General features: G+C 47.7%; 1 protein-coding gene across 1 annotated transcript in view; it reads right to left on the bottom strand.

The window, feature by feature from the left end:
- Positions 1–5,930: 5,930 nt before the first annotated feature.
- TppII (Tripeptidyl-peptidase II) overlaps positions 5,931–19,954 on the bottom strand; it is a 236,372-nt gene continuing 222,348 nt past the window's right edge. Inside the window, exon 29 of the mRNA XM_075873097.1 lies at positions 5,931–6,089. Coding sequence (XP_075729212.1) covers positions 6,000–6,089 — 90 coding nt within the window. The 3' untranslated portion in view covers positions 5,931–5,999. The remainder of the gene's footprint in view (positions 6,090–19,954) is intronic.

Raw genomic sequence — 19,954 nt, forward strand, 5'->3', positions numbered from 1 at the left:
CGCTAGATTCAAACAAAGCGCCTAACCAGAAAATGCATGGCGTGGCTTCCGTGCGGCGCAGCAGCAGTTTCTGTGTGGGGGTGGCTCGTGCGCCGCGCGGCGCAGCAGTCTCTGCCAAACTTTCGCCCAACGAAAATCACTCGCACTGTAGTGCGCCGGTCGCACGCGTACTTCCGAAGTTTAGAGTACACTGCTCTCGGCCTTCGTTCGACGGTTTCCGTACTAGAGTTCGTATCACCCACCGCGATTAGGAAATGTGTTCGGAACATTCGAATTGAGGCCCAATTGAACATAGTAAAATTTGGCTGGGGAATTTAGAAATCCGTATCCGCCGCGGTTTCGCAATCACGGAGATTATACTGTACGTTTAGATGAACGCCTCTTAAACTCATAATAAAATAGGGTAGGTTCAAAAGGCCTAGAGCGGATTTAGCTGCTTCTTTGGCAATGCGTCCAGATCAGGCACAAAAATTTCGATTTCCGGGATATTTTTATGACAACCGTACAACCAGAAAAAACGGTCCAAATTCGGGAGTGTCCCGGCCAATCCGGTAGAGGTATGCTATGCAGATGTCAGACCGTACGTGCGTCACTGTGACCTTTGTCACAGGATGAAGATGTCGAGATCGATGCCTTACGGTCTACTACAGCCAATAGAAGTCCACAGCCCATTTCACACAGTTGGGATGGACATAATAGGGCCCTTCAAAACTTGATAGGTTACAAGTACATTACCATAGCCATTGATTACCTCACAAAGTTTGTGGAGACAAAACCACTCCGGAACATAGAGGCCACAACCGTCCAGAAGTTTGTTGAACGACGGATCATCTTGAAGCATGGATGCCCAGCCACAATAATCACAGACCGCCGGACTCAAATGATGGTGTGCTCTGCTGAAGCATACTTCAAACATCGGGGCATCAGACATGCTGCCATTACCACATATTACCCTGCAGCAAACGGCTTGTGCGAAAGAGCCAATAAGACAATCAGATGATTGCCATGACTACCGCTGGGGGAGAAAAATGGGCCTATGTTTTCTCTTATATTGTATTCTGTTACAACACCGGGCACCACGACACGGTTCGCCAAAATCCCTTCTTCCTGGTCTACGGTAGGGATCCAGTGCTACCATTAGATGTTGTATACAGCCCCCGAGAGTTTGATTCTTCTTTGAGCTCTTCAAGCTCTCAGCGGCTTGGAAGATTGGAAGAGCTCAAAAAAGAAACTATTTCACAATAGTGCGTGAACGACTGAAAAAATCCAAGGAGCTCGCAGCCACGCACATCTGACTGGCTCAAGAAAAACAGAAGCGGCACTTTGACAAGCATCCCAAGGACGTTGTGTTTAAAAGAGGACAACTGGTGCTCTTCAAGGCTCCAATGTCTGGTGTGAAAACAACTACATTGTACATCAGTCCTGACAAGATAGTGCACAAACTGTCTCCCGTGAACTACGAGATCGAACTCACGGACAACATGGGCTGTGACATTGTGCACATTGAAAAATTAGGATGATATCTGAGCCCCATTGCTCACCTGGAGCAACCCAATGCTTCAGACTAAGGTGTACATGGGTGCCGTGCAGTGTAAATAGTTGTTGGTGCTTGTATATAGTTTTTGTGCCTGAAAGTAGATAGAAAATGTTTTGTTGACTTTTGTAAATAGTTACAGATAGGACTGTTTAAACTAGTTATGCCTGTCTTGTTTTGTGTATGAAGTCGGGACGACTATTTTTCAAACCCGCGCATGTGATAAGCGATAGGAGACGACACTCAGCGCGTGTCTCGCGCCTTTGCGTGAGGAAAACGAAGTAGATCGGCGCCGAGCTTGCTGGGGCTCGAGGAACTCCAAATAAAAAAGGGGGTCGGGCAGTTCCTTTCTGATCTTGAAAGAGTGTGGACGTCCGTCTTGGGCCGCCTAGGAACCTAGTATATCTGACGGCCACAACGGCACATCACAAAATATATAAAAATGATGACAGAAAAATTTAAACACCAAGAAAGCGCTGCATCCATTGTACCAGTTGAGGATGGACCAATTAGCGCAGTCGCTCCACAGGGACAATGAGAGTGGGAAAGGGGAGGGAGAAAGGTTCTTGATAGCAGATCAACAGGCCCTGGCGGCATCCCATTTATGCTAATAAAGAAACTAGGACCAAACTCTAAGCGAACATTAAGAGAGGAAGCGAGCAAAGAAATAATGGATGGTGAAGCCCCCAATGGGTGGACACAAAACAGGATGACCATGATCTATAAAAAAAAATGGGGACAAAGCTGATATAAACCCCTACCATCCTATAACAGTGACATCAGCAGTTTACAGGCTGGTGATGCACATAGTAAAGGAAAGACTACAGACATGGGTGGAGAGTGAGGAGGTGCTCAGAGAACTACAAAATGGATTCCGTAAACGAAGGTGGTTGGAGAACAATCTGTTGTCATTGATGCAGTGTATCGAAATAGCAGAAGAAGAACACAGGCCCCTGTGGCTGGCATTTCTAGATATCAAGGGAGCTTACGATAGAGTGATCCGAGAAGACATGTGGGGAATACTGGACAGACTAGATGTGGAAGATGGAATAACTAATCTTCTAAAGGATATCCATAAAAGTAGCAAGGTAGTTATAAAATGAGAACAGGTATTCGAACCTATAGAAATACAACGCAAGCTTCAACAGGGATGTCCCTTGTCACCTTTGTTATTTATGCTGTACCTACAGGGACTATAAGCTAAATTAGAAGCGAGTCGACTCTGCTTCAGCCTCTCTTTTGCCAAGCACGTTGAACAGTGATTGCCAGCTTTGATGTATGCAGATAATATAGCATTAATAGCAGACAATAAAGATCTACAGGAATCGATAGACATCTGCAGTAATGAGGGAGATAGGTTAAATTTGAAGTTCAGTAGAGAAAAAATCAGCAATCATGATATTTATAGATAACAAAGGCAGTGAGCATAGAATACAAGAAGTCACTCTAGAAATAGTGGATAAATACAAATATTTGATCGTATCGATAAATAATGGGCTGAGTCCCTAAGGGAGCATGAAAGATACTTAATGACCAAGGGTAACAGGAATGCAGCTGTAATGAAATATAGAGCACCGTGGAACTACAATAGGTATGATGTTGTGAGAGGCATTTGGTAAGGTGCCATGATCCCGGGTTTGACATTTGGTAATGCGGTCTTGTGCATGAGATCAGAGGTTCAAGGAAGATTGGAAATTAAACAACGTGCCATAGGTAGACTTGCTTTGGGAGCGCACGGGAACACCCAAATCAGGGTGTACAGGGTGACATGGGATGGACATCGTACGAGTGCAGGGAAGCTAGCAGCAACACAGAATTTGAGAAGCGATTGAGAAAAATCGGAGAGGAGCGTTAGGCTAGGAGAGTTTTCAACTAGTTGTACATGAAGAATGTTGATACTAAATTGGAGGAAGTGAACTCGAAAATTGTCAAACAAGTATTCAGACAATAGCAGAATACCAAGCCTAAAGGAAACATCAGTCAAGAAGAAGGTGAAGGAATCAGAGAGGGACACGCGGAAGATCGGAATGCTTACCAAATCATCACTGGAGACCTACCGAACTTTCAAGCAGGAAATTGCAAAAAAAAAAAGATTTACGATAATTCTCGGGAAGTTCTATGCTGTTCGCGGCCAGAAAGGGAGTATTGCGAACCAAGACGTACAGAGGCAAATACAAATGCACAGACACGTTATGTAGTGCGTGTGGAGAAGGGAGGAAACAGCTGAACATTTGATAATGTTCTGAAGAGGGTTTCACCCTATAGTCCAAGATAATGGCACGCAATTTTTCAAATCATTGCGGTTTAGGGACAGTGAAGGCAAAATAGACTTTGAACGAGTAGAAATAACCAGGAGGAGGTTAACTGATTGGTGGCTACAATGAAGGTGCAAGTGAAATTCAATCCTTCAACACACAGTGATAATACTTAGCTTTATGGCTAGGTGGCGTGAGCCGCCAACCGACCTAGGAGGCACAGCCGGATACATCCATCCAGAGCGACATTCTTTTCCTCCCTCTGCACTGGCAACAAAGACGCGAAGGGGTAAAGGGATCTGGTACATGAGTAGTTGCGCTGAAAGAACAATAAACTTAGCTCTCAGCAACACGCTTCGTTTCTGCGTCACTCGCGTGTACCAACACATTTAAAAACTCGCTTATTTCAAGGCACATTCGGTCTCTTCTTCTTTGATTGATACCTGGGGTTTAATATCCCAAAACCACCAATTATTATGAGAGATGCCATAGTGGAGGGCTCCGGAAATTTCAACCACCTGGGGTTCTTTAACGTGCACCCAAATCTGAGCACACGGGCCTACAACATTTCCGCCTCCATCGGAAATGCAGCCGCCGCAGCCGGGATTTGAACCCGCGACCTGCGGGTCAGCAGCCGAGTACCTTAGCCACTAGACCACCGCGGCAAGGCAGGGTGAAGCGAGAGAGATGATATGCGACGATATGCTAGGAAAACAGTGATGTTACGCACGCGCACTGTGAGGGAAGGCGTGGCCTACTTGGCACTGCTCTTGTGCGCAGGCACAGGGTTACACAAGCTAGTCAAAAAGCTGCTTCGCATCTAAAGAAAGAAAACTACTTTGGCATTAGAAGTGCCACGCTTCAAGTCAGTATATGTGGGGCCGCAATATGGAGGGTGCTTAACCGAATAGTTTTCCACAGTATCCGTGTCATTTTCGGCGCCGTGCATTCGTGTATGGTTTTTCTGCGCACACATGGTGTAGCCCCGACGACGTTCAGCTTCCCTTTTTTTTTTCTTTCTTAAAAACAGAAAACCATGTCGTCAGTCAATACTGAAAGGATGTCAAATCAAACGCTGATGGAAACTCTCCAAGATGTCGGTGACGACGACGGATCTTCGGAGATCAACTCCACACGCGCTTCCGTCTTGCGCCGCCAGTTCGTGAGACCGTAGCTTTTGCCATTAGCCGATTAACTGTGGAAACATTACTACAGCGCGTTGAATACAATGCAATGATTGCAACAGCAACAAATTATTATGTTATACGAAGTAAGGCTGGCAACCAATTCTTTTGGATCGACATTGCGCTACTGCTACAAAGTGCTGGTGTGAGCAAATATGGCTGCTAAAGGAGAAGTGCTCTTTCCACACAGTCTATTAACATTGAAAGCGCAATGATACATGCCAAGATAGCGCGGGCGCCAGCGATCGTGACCACACCTTTAAAATGAAAGTTCATCGTTGCTGCTCGAGCGACCTCCCCCTTGCTTTACGTTTTTTTTTATGCTCATTCAATACGTGTGCTTTCCTTTGTGTTTCAGCAATTGCCGGCAGTTCTAACACACGGGAGGATGTTATCGCGTGTATGCCCTCCAGGCGATAGAGATGGGCAGGCTCATTTTTCAGCAGCGTTCGCACGCTTTTACCCGCTCATAAACATTACGATGTGCAGGGACGCATTATTTAAACTTGTTAATTTTACGGAACATAAGGGCGAGAGCAAAAACCCGCTCAGAGAGTCCGTACGATTGCCATCGCAATAATAACGCAGTTTTTATTGCCAAATAACGGTATGGGTTAGCTCTGCTTCAAGTTCCCCTTTTGTTTAATTCGTGCATTTATTTTTCAATTTTTCATACGGAACCTGCATATAACGAACTTTTTAGGGAATTTGTCAATTTTGTTATATCCGGATTAAGCTGCAGTGGCAGTAAAGACCACTGACCATACAATGATGGATATCCCAAATATACATGTACTTTCTTTGTGCGAAACTCTTGGCCACAATAGGGTCGCGGCCTTTCTGTGGTTTATCCTGCATTGAAGATCATAATATAGTGCCCAACTCAAGGTGAAGGAGGCACCTAGCAAGTACCTCCTAATGGCATAGCAGTGACATCCCTTTCAATGTTTAGCTAACTAGTTTTGTTTCATCATTTTTAATTCACTTGAATGTGCCACAGGACAACAGAAAAAGGGACGAGAAAGTTCAGAAGAGTCTGTAGGATGATGGGTAGCGGACAAGCAAGCTGCGTTCCAGATGTCGACTACAGTGCTCCCATCCTAGCAAGTGGTACACCTGAAAACAGGAAAGAGTGAACCATTCAGTAAGCACTGAATTGCAAACATCGCAGAAGTTCACAGGAGGATGAAAATTAATAATGTGCTGACGTAACGCTAAAGAGTTGTCGAAATATTGGCTCTAGTGACATTCCCTTTTCCCGTTTGCATAGAGAGGCTTGCAGTACACAATTACTGCACTGTAGTTTCCCCTAATAACTGTACCACAATACTAGTACATGCAAAAGCAGCTTTAATTAAACCTCTATCAAGGAAACTGGCCATCATGTGAGTGCAAAGCACAATCTGTAGAGCAACAAAAGAAAGAGAATTAGAGGGCTCATTTCACTTTGTTAAGCCCAACATTAATTAGCAACAAACAAAAAATAAAGTCAAGGAAACTATAGGGAGTGTTGTTGGTAGCAATTACAATGTAACGCCACAAAAGTGAAGTGTCCAAAAGGTAACTTGCCGCAGGCAGGCACCAAACCTGCAGCCTTCTAATTAGGTGCTTTATCAACTGAGATAAAGTGGCAGTCCCCTCCATATTATGGGGTATATATTCCGAGTCCAGATTCTGAATCTACGTGATTTTTGCAAGGGAGGAGGTGCCAAATTAATCGCCCCCATTTTTTTGGTGCCAAAATAAAACAAAAAACATCGCGACAAACAAGAGGGGGAAGAGGGGTTTCAATCGCAAGTGCAAACATCGGTGTTGCGGTCTTATAATGGCTTGGAGTGGCTGAACACACGAGCGTATGGTCTCCCACTAAGGTGAGAGTCTCAAGGGGGGAGCGCACAAATAATCCTGAAATTTTGCGCCATCAAAACAACTACCAAAATTTATTTACATCAAAACAACTCGCCTATGTCTTCCTGGAACAAAGGTGAACGAACGGGACGGCGCAGCTTGCTGCCGCAAAAGCGGGGGTCAAAGCTCTCTATTAAATTATTTTTACAGGAACACCAAAACGCTTCCAGCCTTTTTTTTTTTTTTAAATGTCTTTACTGCCTTGAATAGACTGCTGAGTTAGCCGCATGTCCTCCGAGCTCGTAGATCCCTATCGCGTCGCCGCGACCACTGTTTTGTGTGCGGCGGTTGCGGCAAACAGTAGTTCTGTTTTCAATCCACACGTGCTGGCTCGCACATGCCTTCTAAACTACGTCGTTTTATGCTATCTATGATCGCATGTGTCGGGGTTTTGTCTACAGAGTTTGCAGAAAGCTGCATTGCTTTGTCTGATCGAGCGCTGGACGAGCACACCCTTTCAAAGTTCTATCAGTAATGTCGTCGTGATACATGATCGTGCCATGAACAACTGCGGTTTTATCCACAGCGGTTGTAGCAATGCCAACCACACGCACTGTACAAGACAGTGCGCATGCTGGTCGCACGCATATTTCTGAAGCTTCGAGGATGCTGCTCTCAGCCTTCATTCGACGGTTTCAGTAATAAATTTCATGTCACTCGGGCCGCAATTAGGAAAAGTGTTAAGAACATTCAAATTTTGGCCTAATGAACACAGTGGAATTTGTCTGGGAAATTTGACGAATCGGTATATGCCGCAGCTTCGCATAACTGAGATTCTACTGTACGTTTAGATGAATGCCTCTCAAATTCGTTTATAATAAAACGCGGTGGGTTGACAAAAAGCCTACAGCGAATTGACCTGCATTTTTGTTAATACGGCCAGATCAAGCACAGAAATTTCAATTTCCGGGAAATTTCATGACAACCACAAAAAGGTAAGACACGGTCGAAATTGAGGAGACTTGGCAGGTATGCTTACAAACTACCTCAAGAAACCCAGTCTGCCAGAACGAGACCCTTGTCATTCATAGCGACTTCTTTGCTGCAATACAAAGTTTTAATGTATAGATAAAACATTGCACCCTGTGCACTGAGAATGTTCCATAGCAGCACCAAAGCATCTGGTATTGCTAGTGACTATTTAGGTTGAAAAAACTTATAGGAGTTGCCAATCCTTGACCACACTCTGCAGGAAGTAGCAAATGGTTTCAGCGGTACAGGTGTCATATGCCAGAGAGTAGGTATGCTGCGCAAACTGCTTAGCCTGTAATGTGGCATGTCACAGCTCTGAGAAGCAAGTGTGTGAGTTCCAGCTGCCATTGTCTAAGGAACAGTGCACGTCATCATCTCAACAAAGCCATTTTTCTTGGCTACACTGTAGATACAAGCTGCTCTCGCAGTGAAGGTCGCAATGTTCCAAGTCAACTGTCTCGCCCTGGTGTACAGTCGCCGACCTATTTTCCGGACTCCAAAAATTTGGACTTGTTGGATATTTCGGACTTCATAAATGCACCGTCAGGGACCCCATAGAGCTAATGCATTGTTTCGACCGATTTTTCGGGCGAATTTGCCCCTGAAAGTTCGATTTTTCGGACTAAATCGCTCGTTTTGTGCCACGCCCCAAGCCATTGTGAACGCCGCCATGTTGGATTTTTCGTCGGCTTGGCTAAGCTTAGTCTTCAGATGCTTTTCCTGCCTCCGAGATTGGAATGCGCACGCCATGTTTTAAGTTTCGGAGGCCGTGTTTGCTTTTTAAAAGACGCGGTGATGGATGCCGTTTTTTCGTCTTCAGTCAGCACTATCGTCATCACATCGCACGGGGAGGAGGCGAAAGAAGGATTCTTTTATTGTCGTTGCAGCTTTTTTCAGTCGCCATTCTGCACGTGTTGTGTCGCGTAGCGTCGAGACGTTGTGTGCTTCGCAGCGGCTATCTGCGGCATTGAATTTTGTGTTCTCGGTGCCATGGCTCCGCTATCTGTGCCATCGCGGGAGCCAGGTGGTGTGAAGAAGCGTGGGAAGTATACGACCCTGACGATGGAGAAGAAAGCTGCCACAATCAAGCTAATAGAGAGTGGACGTTCGCAGCTAGATGTCGCTGGATGACGGTCGACGCCGGATGGCGGTCGTCGTTGTCGTCGGATGACAACGACGACCGCCCGCAGCCGTCGGAGATCGCCAACGCGGTGACAATTTTGTCGAGCGTTTACAGCGACGATGTCCCCTTGGCGCAAATACGGGCAAACCAAATTGCCTCCAAGCGTAGTTTGAGGCAAGGCAGCATCAAGGACTTTTTTTAAACCTGCCTTATGCAATAAACTTCAGATTTTTGGCAAAAACGAATTTTTCGGACTGTTCGATTTTTCGTACTTTTTTTCGGTCCCCGCCAGGTCCGAAAAATCGGTCGGCGACTGTAGTTGATTTCATTGTCGGTCAAAAACGAGATGAAACTGATGGCTGTTGCATAAATTTTCCAGCAGCCTCCTTTTGTTTTTCACATGCTGCACTTTCTTCTTTGTAAGCCAACCAGACCTAAGCAGTATCGCGACAGTATTTCAGATATAATTTCAAGTACCTGTACTTTCGTATCGAGATACATTTGAAAAATGTATTTTTATCTCGATAGCAAATCTTTGCACAATGTATTGGTTTTATCTCGAAACTGTGCAGGGTACGACTATCTCGTTACATTTTTATTTTGTGAGAAATTAGTCCAGGCATGTTTTCAGAACTTTGAAGGAGAGAATAAAGTTTAATTTTCTATTTTTGTGCCAGGACAACCAAAGGTACGCTGCTGGTCAGCGGCATAAGTAGGGCCGTGATGGTTCCCCCCTAACCCCCCAAGCACAGAATGGCCCATGTAATGAAGTGTGTGACGCCGCTGATGGCAGATTCACAGAGGCAGCGTTGTCGGCCTCTGAAAACCACTGTCACTCAAGCCCAATGCAGCACACCTAATAATTTGGGGTGGTAAGTCGCTTCATATTTGCGATTGACACCTGCAATTATGTAATTACTGCTCATAATGTACTTCGTAAGTTCCCCCTTTCTTATGCCATAATGGTGCTGAGTGTACAGTAATACACGAAAATTAAACTGCACGGCTCAATGCTCTGCATCTTCGTTTACATCAATGTGTTGCACTAAGTAATGTCTTCATGGAATATCGGCCTCCCCGTAAAAGAAAATATTCCTATAATTGTATAGCTATATCTGTATTCCGGAATACTTTTTGTGACATTTTTCCAATATTATCTCCAAAATATTAAGTTACGTCAACAAGAAATGTATTTCAGGCTTTCAATGAATATTTCGATATCTGTGTTCCGCAATACTTTTCTGAGTATCCTTGGCCAGTTCTGCGGCATACAAGCTCAGATGCTTCATCAAGTGGTTCGAAAGGGTAATTGTTGTTTTGCATGGCAGCTTCGAGAACTTCTTGCATTGCTCACAGGGTGCTTTGTTTTGAAAAGGAAGTTTAGAGAAACACCAAAGTGCTATCGTTCACCTAACCAACAAACCGAGCTCCCACTACTTCAACAATATTAATGTCACTCTCCTTCCTGCTTTGTTCTGAAACATTATTTATTAGATAACTAGAATACTTTGAAAGAAAGTATTACAAATAAAGCAAACATTTTTCATATGAATATAACTAATCTTTATTCGAGCCAAGCTTTTTTTTTTTAATTTGAAGCTGGACGCGGCAACCAAGGTGCCAATATTGACAAAGATGGTGCCACCCTACATTGGTGTTTTGGTTCACCTGTTTGTGTCGTATCATCATGTTTAAACTAATTCTGGTGCTCGTTGATAGGTTTACTTTGCCCTTCACTCTGGAAAAAAGAGAGTCAAGAGGATTCTGATGCGTTAATTCTCCTCGGGTATTCACTTGACCCCTTTTGGAAGATAGACGCAGGAAAAGAGAGTTGCCATTTAAAAGGGAGCCGTAGAACTCTCGCAAAGTGCATTTCAATACAAATGACACCTTTGCCTTTCGGCAGCGTCTTGGCGCGTTCCCCACTACCACATCTAGGGTTGCCCTGGCAATGGCCAGGGCAGCTGGGGGAGAGGGGAGGTGTCGCATGTCACAACCAGTGCGGCCTAGTTCGGCCACAGCTGCGGCGCCACTGCCAGCGCCTCCTCCTTCTCTCTCTCTCTTCTCTCAGTCTCATCCGTCTTTCAAATGCCTTATGTTGGTTACGGGTCTTGGTGTCTCTGAGTTCGAGCGAACATGTGCATTTTCGGTGGTGGTCACGCATGGCTATGTGCTTGAAGTGACGCTCGGATTAAGGAATGTTCATGGAGCTGCGCACACCAACAACATGGGCCTGATAACAGTGAGTGTACTGTTTTCGTAGGTACTAATTATACAGTGCTAGCAGGACATCTGCAGTAGCTTTGTTGAAGCAGGCTGCCAGCCATTTCAGACAGTTGAATGCGTTCACGGGGTTGTTGCAGATGCCCAATTAAAACTGTCCCTTAACACGTTAACACCGCTATGCACGTTGTTATGTAAGCAACTGGACCACTCATACAATGAGTGATGTGATCACTTACCAAAGGTGATTAGCTACTGATGGCACACTGCCTGTGCACTGCTAAAAGCGCTTGATATAATTCTAAGGCACGTTTCAGGCTACGCCCTAACAACATTTTTATCGATACTCGAGTGTGAAGCGTGCATCGGCGGGTGGAAACGTTACAAAAAAAGAAAAAGAAAAAACACCTGCACAGCGAAACGCACTGTATACATTTTTTCACAGGAGCACTCTTGAACCTGTGAGCTGCAGGGGTTGAGGGTATGATCTCAGTGTTGCCATCGTACTTTGGGCTGTGCATGTCATACCTGTACACATGACACTTTTGATTGTAGTATGTGTAATAGACACCTCTCTCCGACACAAATTTACCAACGTGGCAAGAAAGTGTGCGTATTCGAAGACCAGGCCATCTGGTTATCACTGTGTCGTGTGCGGGTACACGAACAATCAGCGCAAGAGGAACAATTTGGGTGGCATTGTATGAGTGTTCTAGAAGTACACTGTAACATCGTGTCTGCAGCACAGCACGCCACGCGATGAGTGCTGGTGTGATATGTTCGCGCTGCATCGTGTTCTGTCCTAGCCTGAATTGTGGAGGCAGTGGGTGTCGTCAGTAAATACAGAGGACCTCCGCATGTCGCCATCGTCACGCCGCTGTTCACAGCACTACATTGGCGGTAAGAACACCGACGAGAGCAAGGTTCTTGTGCTGCATCTTGGATACCGAAAAAGAAAAGGTACAGACAGGGCCACACTTTTATAGAGCGCCCAGTCGGCCGCTTTAGCTGCCGTTTTCTGCAATGATGATATGTGGGGTTTAACGTCCCAAAACCAACATATGATTATGAGAGACGCCGTAGTGGAGGGCTTCGGAAATTTCAACCACCTGGGGTTCTTTAATGCGCACCCAAATCTAAGCACACGGGTCTATGGCATTTTCCCCTCCATCGAATATGCAGCCGTCACAGCCGGGACTCGATCCCGCGACCTGCGGGTTAGCAGCCAAGTATCTTAGCCACTAGAGCACCGTGGCGGGGCTGTCGTTTTCTGCAGAAATATGTGAATACAAATAATGTAATGATACGTAACATTGCTATATCACAAGAACTATCGTGCTATAATTATTCCACGAGCAGAAGCTTGTAGCTAACGTGAAGTAGCAGCTGTGGACAACATCGTTGAAATTAGTTGTGATTTGGTCTGTGTGCGAATCGCTGAAGGTACTACGCTTGCTGCTACCAGTACCAACGATGACGGACGCGCCATCGTTCGCAAAAGCTGAGCTCATTCTTGCATATAGCTAGTGCGACTGCGCGAATCGGTTAGTGTGTGCGACGATATTGTCGCGGTACAATGCGAATAAAACACAGATACACCTTGGGACGACGAAAGCAGCGTGTCCTCAACAGCTGAGCCACAAGATCGTCTTTTTCGGCCTCGAGAGAAGCTAGAGGCCCACTACCTCGTGCCCACTAAATGCCCCATCATCGTTATCGTCCACATGTAGACACGAGTCATTTGCCTCTCTCTCAAAGAGCATCGCCCCAATGCGCAGTCTGTAATGCAGTTTTTTTTCTAAAGTAAAGTATCACGCAATCACTCGCTGACGTAAGGTTTGATGCGGACTACGTGAACGAGTTCAGGATGGTGTTGGCGACGCCTTGTCCTATACGAACAGTCGGGAACAACTTTGTAAGTGAAATCGCTCAGTCGTCGCACAACTAGGTACCGTCCAAAATATCTTCTTGAGAGTTTTTCGGAAAGTCCTCGTTTTCGTACGGGCGTCCAAACCCATACTTTGTCGCCAGTTTGGTAGACGACTGTTCTGCGGTGAGCATTGTAGCGGCCTGCATCGTAGTCTTGCTGCTGGCTGATCCGTAAACGTGCAAGTTGCCTAGCTTCTCTGCGCGTTCCATAAACGTGTCGGCGTCCGGGACAATGTCGTCGCCTTCGTGCGGTAACATTACACCTAACATGGTTCGTACTTCCCGTCCATGAACGAGGCTCAAAGGTGTCATGCAGGTCGTTTCTTGCTTAGCCGTGTTGTATGCAAACATTATGTAAGGCAAGATTGTATCCCAATTTTTGTGTTCGACGTCTACGTACATCGAAAGCATGTCTTCAATGGTTTTGTTTAGACGCTCTGTCAGCCCGTTCGTTTGCGGGTGGTATGCGGTGGTCTTACGATGCGTTGTTCCACGCTCCTCATCAAAACATGGTCCAAAAGAGCTGCAGCAAATGCGGTTCCTCTGTCTGTGATTACGACGGTTGGTGCACCATCCCTCAGTACAATATTCTCGATAAAAAAATCTTGCCACCTCCGCTGCTGTACCTCTCTGGATAGCCTTTGTCTCGGCATAACGGGTCAAATAATCCATCCCGACGATAACCGATCGGTTGCCTACAATAGAAGTAGGGAGTGGAACCCAAAATGTCCATGCCGATCTGGTGGAATGGAGTCATTGGGACCTGTACGAGTTGCAGGAGGCCAGCTGGTTTAGTTGGCGGTGACTTGCGTCGCTGGGAGTCGAGACAGGTACGAACGTGGTGCTTCACGGCTGTGGTTAGTCTTGGCCAGTAATACCTTTGCAGTACCCTGACCAACGTTCTTGTGTAACCCAAGTGGCCAGAGGTAACCTCGTTGTGGCATGCTTTCAGTACTTCGGTGCGAAGGGCTGCTGGGATGACGAGTAGATAGGCAGATCCCGTCGACGAAAAATTTCTTTTGTACAGTACTCCGCCACGTAAACTAAACGATGACAACGCTCTTGCGAAAACTCGTGGCGCCTTCCGAGATCTGCCATCCAAGTAGGTAATTAAGCCAAGCACTCAGCGTCGTCTCGTTGTTGCTGCCCAATGGTGGTCGTTTCGAGGACACCGAGAAATGATGTTTCCTCCTTCTCGGGTAGGGTTGCCGACTCAATGGATGAACAGGACAAACAGTCGGCGTCCATATGTCGTTTCCCTGACTTATGTATGACTGCCATATCGAATTCCTGCAGCCTGAGACTCCAACGCGCTAATCGGCCGGTAGGGTCTTTAAGATTAGTTAACCAACACAGTGAGTGGTGGTCGCTATTTACTTTGAAGGGGCGGCCATATAAATACGGGCGAAATTTTGTAACCGCTTATACCACGGCGAGACATTCCTTCTCAGTCGTGGAGTAATTAGCCTCAGCGCGTGTTAACGTTCTGCTTGCGTAAGCGATTACGCTTTCTGTACCCTCTTGCTGCTGCACAAGCACAGCTCCCAGACCAACATTGCTAGCATCAGTGTGAAGCATCGTAGGGGCTCTCTCGTCGAAGTGGGCAAGGACTGGGGGTGTTTGTAGTCGCAGGCGAAGATCGTTAAAAGCAGCTTCCCCTTCGTTATTCCACTCAAAGGTGACGTCTTCTCTCGTGAGGCAAGTTAGCGGTGATGCTATGCGTGCGAAGTCCGCGATAAAATGTCGATAATATGCGCAGAGGCCGAGAAAGCGTCTGACAGCCTTCTTATCGGTCGGTATAGGGAACTGTTCTATGGCTGTGATTTTTTCAGAATCGGTGCGAACACCATCATGACTGACGACATTACCGAGAAATCGCAGCTCTTCGTAGCAAAAGTGGCACTTCTCAGGCTTCAACGTCAGGCCCGCGGACTGTATGGCTCGTAAGACCCCCTCAAGTCTTTCAAGGTGCTCGTCAAATGTCGCGGAAAACACTATGACGTCGTCCAGATATGCTAAGCATGTTTTCCACTTCAACCCAGAAAGCAAGGTATCCATGAGTCTTTGAAAGGTAGCAGGGGCTGAGCACAAACAGAATGGCAAGACCTTAAATTCATATAACCCATCTGGTGTCACAAAAGCGGTCTTCTCGCGGTCTCTCGGGTCCACCTCGATTTGCCAATATCCACTCCGCAAGTCCATTGAAGAGAAGTATCGAGCATGTCGAAGTCTGTCGAGAGAGTCGTCTATACGCGGTAGTGGATATACGTCTTTCTTGGTCACCTGATTTAGCTTCCGGTAATCCACACAGAAGCGCAGGCTGCCGTCCTTTTTCTTAACGAGGACTACAGGCGACGCCCAGGGGCTCTGTGAAGGCTGAATGACGTCATCTTCAAGCATTCTGTCTACCTGCTGTTGTATCGCTTCACGTTCTTTCGAAGCCACGCGATAAGGGTTCTGGTGAATAGGTCTCGCCGTTTCCTCGGTAATTACTCGATGCCTGGTTAGAGGCGTGCGGCCAACTCTTGATGTTGTCGAAAAGCAGTCTTGAAATTTGGCCAGTAGCTCAAGGAGTCTGCGTCGGTCGTCTTTCGGCAAAGTAATGCTAACGTCCAGAACAGGCGCTGAATCAAGATTTAGCGACTCGTCGACTACCGCCAAGCAGCCTTCGGCATCTACGACATTGTCGAAGTAAGCGACAGCCGTGCCTTTAGGAAGGTGCCGGCGCTCAGCACTAAAATTGGTCAGCAGCAAGTCCGTGCATCCAGCAGCAACTCTGACGATACCTCGTGCGACAGAAATACCGTGGGTGAAGAGCAGCGAGCTTATTCGGTCTGCAACTCCTTCGGCGTCAAATTGAGCAGCGGCGGCCACAGAAACGAGTGTACATGACCTCGGAGGGAGAACCACATCGTCATCAGTAAGACGCAGTTGGTTTGTTCGCGCCTCTGGAGAATTGGGTAAGCCCAAACTGTTTCAAAATGTAATCAAGCTCTCTGGTATGTTGATGACGGCACCATATTCCCGTAAAAAGTCCATTCCAAGAATTACATCTCTGCAGCATGTGGCGATAACAACGAATGACGCAGTGAAAGGAGAACCTCTGATGTCAATTCTTGCGGTACATCTTCCCGAGGGCATCAATAGCTGGCCTCCTGCTGTTCTTATACGAGGGCCCGTCCACGGCGTCTTCACTTTTCTGGGGCTGTCGGCGAGGTCCTGACTGATAATGGAGAAGTCGGCACAGGTGTCGACTAAAGCTGTTACTTTCTGGCTGTCAAGAAGAACACTAAGGTCAGCAGTCACAATTTTATCGTTGTCACGGCTTATCGGCTGTATGACGTCATGCTGTGGGGGCTTCTTGTCGTCATCTTTATGGCCTGCAGCCTTGCCCCCGGAGGTCACCGCTCTCAGTTTCCCCGGCACGGGCTAGGTGACCTGCTTGTATTAAGGTCCGCGTTGGTGCGGCGGTGCGACAAAGGAGAACGCGTCGGGGATGGAGGGCGGGATTGACGTCTTGGACAAGAAGGTCCTCAAAGCGAGAAGCCGTCCTCAAAGCGAGAACGGGGTCCATAGAAAGAGGTGTCTTCACTGCGTGGAGTGTATTCGTCGTTGGCACGTCGACCGTCAAACCAAGGTCGATGAGGACAGAATGAATCACCTCGATGCCAGCAATGACCGGCAATATGTCCTGCACCTTTGCAGTGAAAGCATAGTGGACGTCTGTCCACTGTGCGCCATGCATCTGTTTTCGGGGTCGGTGGACGCATCGATGCCCATGGGGTGGCTGTGGACGGTTGGTTGTATGGCTATAGCGTGGGTGGTTGACGCATTGTCTGCTCTTGCGGCGATACGAAGGGGCCATCGGCACCTGATGGTACAGCGTCGGCATAGCGGGTGGTGGACGTCGGAGAGCGGCAGCATAGCTCATAGGACGCTGCTGAGCATCAGGACTAGCCGTAGACAACACTTGGTGGATTTCGTCGCATACGACTTCAGCGATCGACGCGATCGGGTTTTCAGCAACCGGATTCCGCAACCTCTGCAGTTCCTCGCGAACTATCTCCCTAATCAAGTCTCGCAAGCAGCTCTGACTCTCAGACGTCATGGCGATAGCATTGATTGGGACATTGCAGGACATGCGGTCATAACACCTGCAGCGTTGATGAAGGGCCCGCTCGATAGTCGTTGCCTCCTTAATGAAGTCAACCACGGTATTTGGAGGGTTGCGCAGTAGCCTGGCAAAAAACCGTTCGTTGACACTGTGCATGAGGTAACTCAACTTTTTATCTTCTGTCATGTGCGGGTTAGCTCGTTGAAAGAGACGAGTCATGTCCTCGGCAAACATTGCAACGGTTTCGTTGGGTTTTTGAACCCGTAGCTCCAATAATTGCTGCGCACGGTCCCTTCTATCGATATTGGCGAAGGTATCGACGAACTTCTGTCGAAAGTCGGGCCAAGCTGACAGATTGCCTTCGCTATTCTCATACCAAGTACGAGCACCGTCGTCAAGGTAGAAATAGGCACGTGAAAGCTTTTCCTGTTCTGACCACTGATTTACCTTGGCAACACGTTTGTAGTGGTCAAGCCAGTCGTGAACGTCTTCATGGGCACCACCACTAAAGCGATCTAGAACGAGGGGTTGAAAGAGGGTCACCTGAGATGGGTGCGTCGGAAAGCTGCCTTGGGGCACCTGTTGCGGGTTTGCGTTGGCCATTGGTTGAGGTGTGCGGTGCCTAGCAGATTCCGGCGAGTGAGTCAGCTCTGGCGCGAGGCCTCGCAACCGTCAACTGGAGCGATGCACCGGTGTTTCTACAGGTGACAATACGTCTGGACTCGATGAACGGCTCCCAGCGGGTGTGTGGAGCATCAGACAGGGTTGCGGCCCAGCACCTCCACCAGTGTTGCAGTACAACGCGAATAAAACACAGATACACCTTGGGACGACGAAAGCAGCGTGTCCTCGACAGCTGAGCCACAAGATCGTCTTCTTCGGCCTCGAGAGAAGCTAGAGGCCTACTACCTCGTGCCCACTAAATGCCCCATCATCGTTATCGTCCACATGTAGACACGCGTCAATATCACATGAAACAGTCTAAGCAAGCATAAAATAGACGAACACGGGCATTATCAGGGACTTCACACAATCAGACAACGCGCCGGTTCGAGTGCATGCAGCCTTAAATGTGATTTCGCCAAACCTGGCCTTTAAGACAGCGCGCATCTCAATATGGCGGCCCCCTGTTGTGAAAACTTGAATATATGTATAAACTGACTTTTCCTGGCTTAAAGACGATAATTGAAGGTGCAATACGGTGTGACGCTTCCAGCATGTACAATGTAGCCTTTAAAATGTTTATGACATGCCTCGCCGGTAACGGAAAAAGCTCTAGACTTTCAACAGCGCTCTGTTGCATGCGTCGCCGTGCGCTGTCCTTCCTCATTTCTGCTTGCGTTTTCATGCTTTGCTTACATCTGCGATGAAGCTCAGCTTTTTATAACAGAATCGAGTGAGTAAACACGACTGTCGGAGCTCTGTGCAGTGACTCCAGCATAAGCCATGGCTGATGTCAACGTAGACGACGTCTGCGCGCGTTAGTGTCGTTCGAGCGCTCGTACTCGCTCGTTCAAGTGCTCGTACTCCCATGTATTCAATCGAGTATTTAAGGTGAAGGTAGTCCGTCCTGTGTACAGCTGAGGCAGAAACCTTGCTAACGTCTCAGCTGCACACAGTCGTACCGTGCACGACTAACTCCCTTTTCCATAGCGCGAGTCATCACAACTACGCTTGTTCGGGCGAATAAGGCAACAGGCTAGGTCAACAAACACTTTATTGCGGTGCATTAGCAACAGCGCGCGAATGTCGCATAGAGGGACTTCCACTCTAGGCAGATAACAAAAGGGTAGATGCTTACGCCTCGGTCATTGTTGTCCTTGGCTTGCAGGGAGTTGCAGGGGTCGTTCTTCCTGCTTGGTCACCAGTGCCAGAGAGGGCATCCGGCTGTCGGTACGCTCGCTTGAGAGTTCGTTCTATCGAGAACTAGTTTCATCGCTGAGGGAAGGGAAATCCATTCCTTGAGCCGGGAAAGGGGAATCGCGTGCGCCGGCCACGGTGTGCCCCATCCCTTGGTTTCACTGACTCGTTTCTCGAAGGGACAGACATGTTCTCGAAGCTAAGCTGCCGCGCTGCCGACAAAAGGAAAGAGTGGCTGGGTGCATGTGCTCCCCCACATCCTCCTCCCCACAACGCCCCAAACGATAGAGACTGAAACATTAGAATATTTTGTTATTCATCATTGAGAAAGGCTAGGACGGTGGCCCCAATCCGCACCCTCCTGCTGTTGGCCCTCTGCTGTGGGTGCCGCCGGTGCCCCAATTCGTCGCTGCTGTATCCAAAATAGCCACCACCACTGCCATGCCCACTTGCATCATGGGCAGTCATTGCCACCGCTGTCACTTCCGCCGCCTCTACTGCCACTGCTTTCGCTGCCGTTACTGCCGCCGTGGACTGGCACGGGTAGCACTCTGGTCCGGAGTGTGCCCCGTTGAGCCTTGCCACTCAGGTCGTTGATGGTGACTGAGGGTAGCCAATTGGTGACGGGTCTCGTTCAGCACTGGCCCCAGGCCGCCCTCTCCAGCACGGTCTTAGCTGCCACATCAGGTCATGGCTCACCGGTTTGGGGTGCTCGGGAGTCTTATTTTTGATGTGCCGCGCCATGGCCTCAAATACCTTGCGGTCAATCATTCATGGCGTGCTCCTGACGGCCAGAGGATAGGCTTGGTTGTCGAAATATGCCGGGGGCTTATTATGAAAGCAAACATTGAA

Source organism: Rhipicephalus microplus, chromosome 1 (genome assembly GCF_043290135.1).
Source record: "Rhipicephalus microplus isolate Deutch F79 chromosome 1, USDA_Rmic, whole genome shotgun sequence".
Classification (NCBI taxonomy): Eukaryota; Metazoa; Arthropoda; class Arachnida; order Ixodida; family Ixodidae; genus Rhipicephalus; species Rhipicephalus microplus.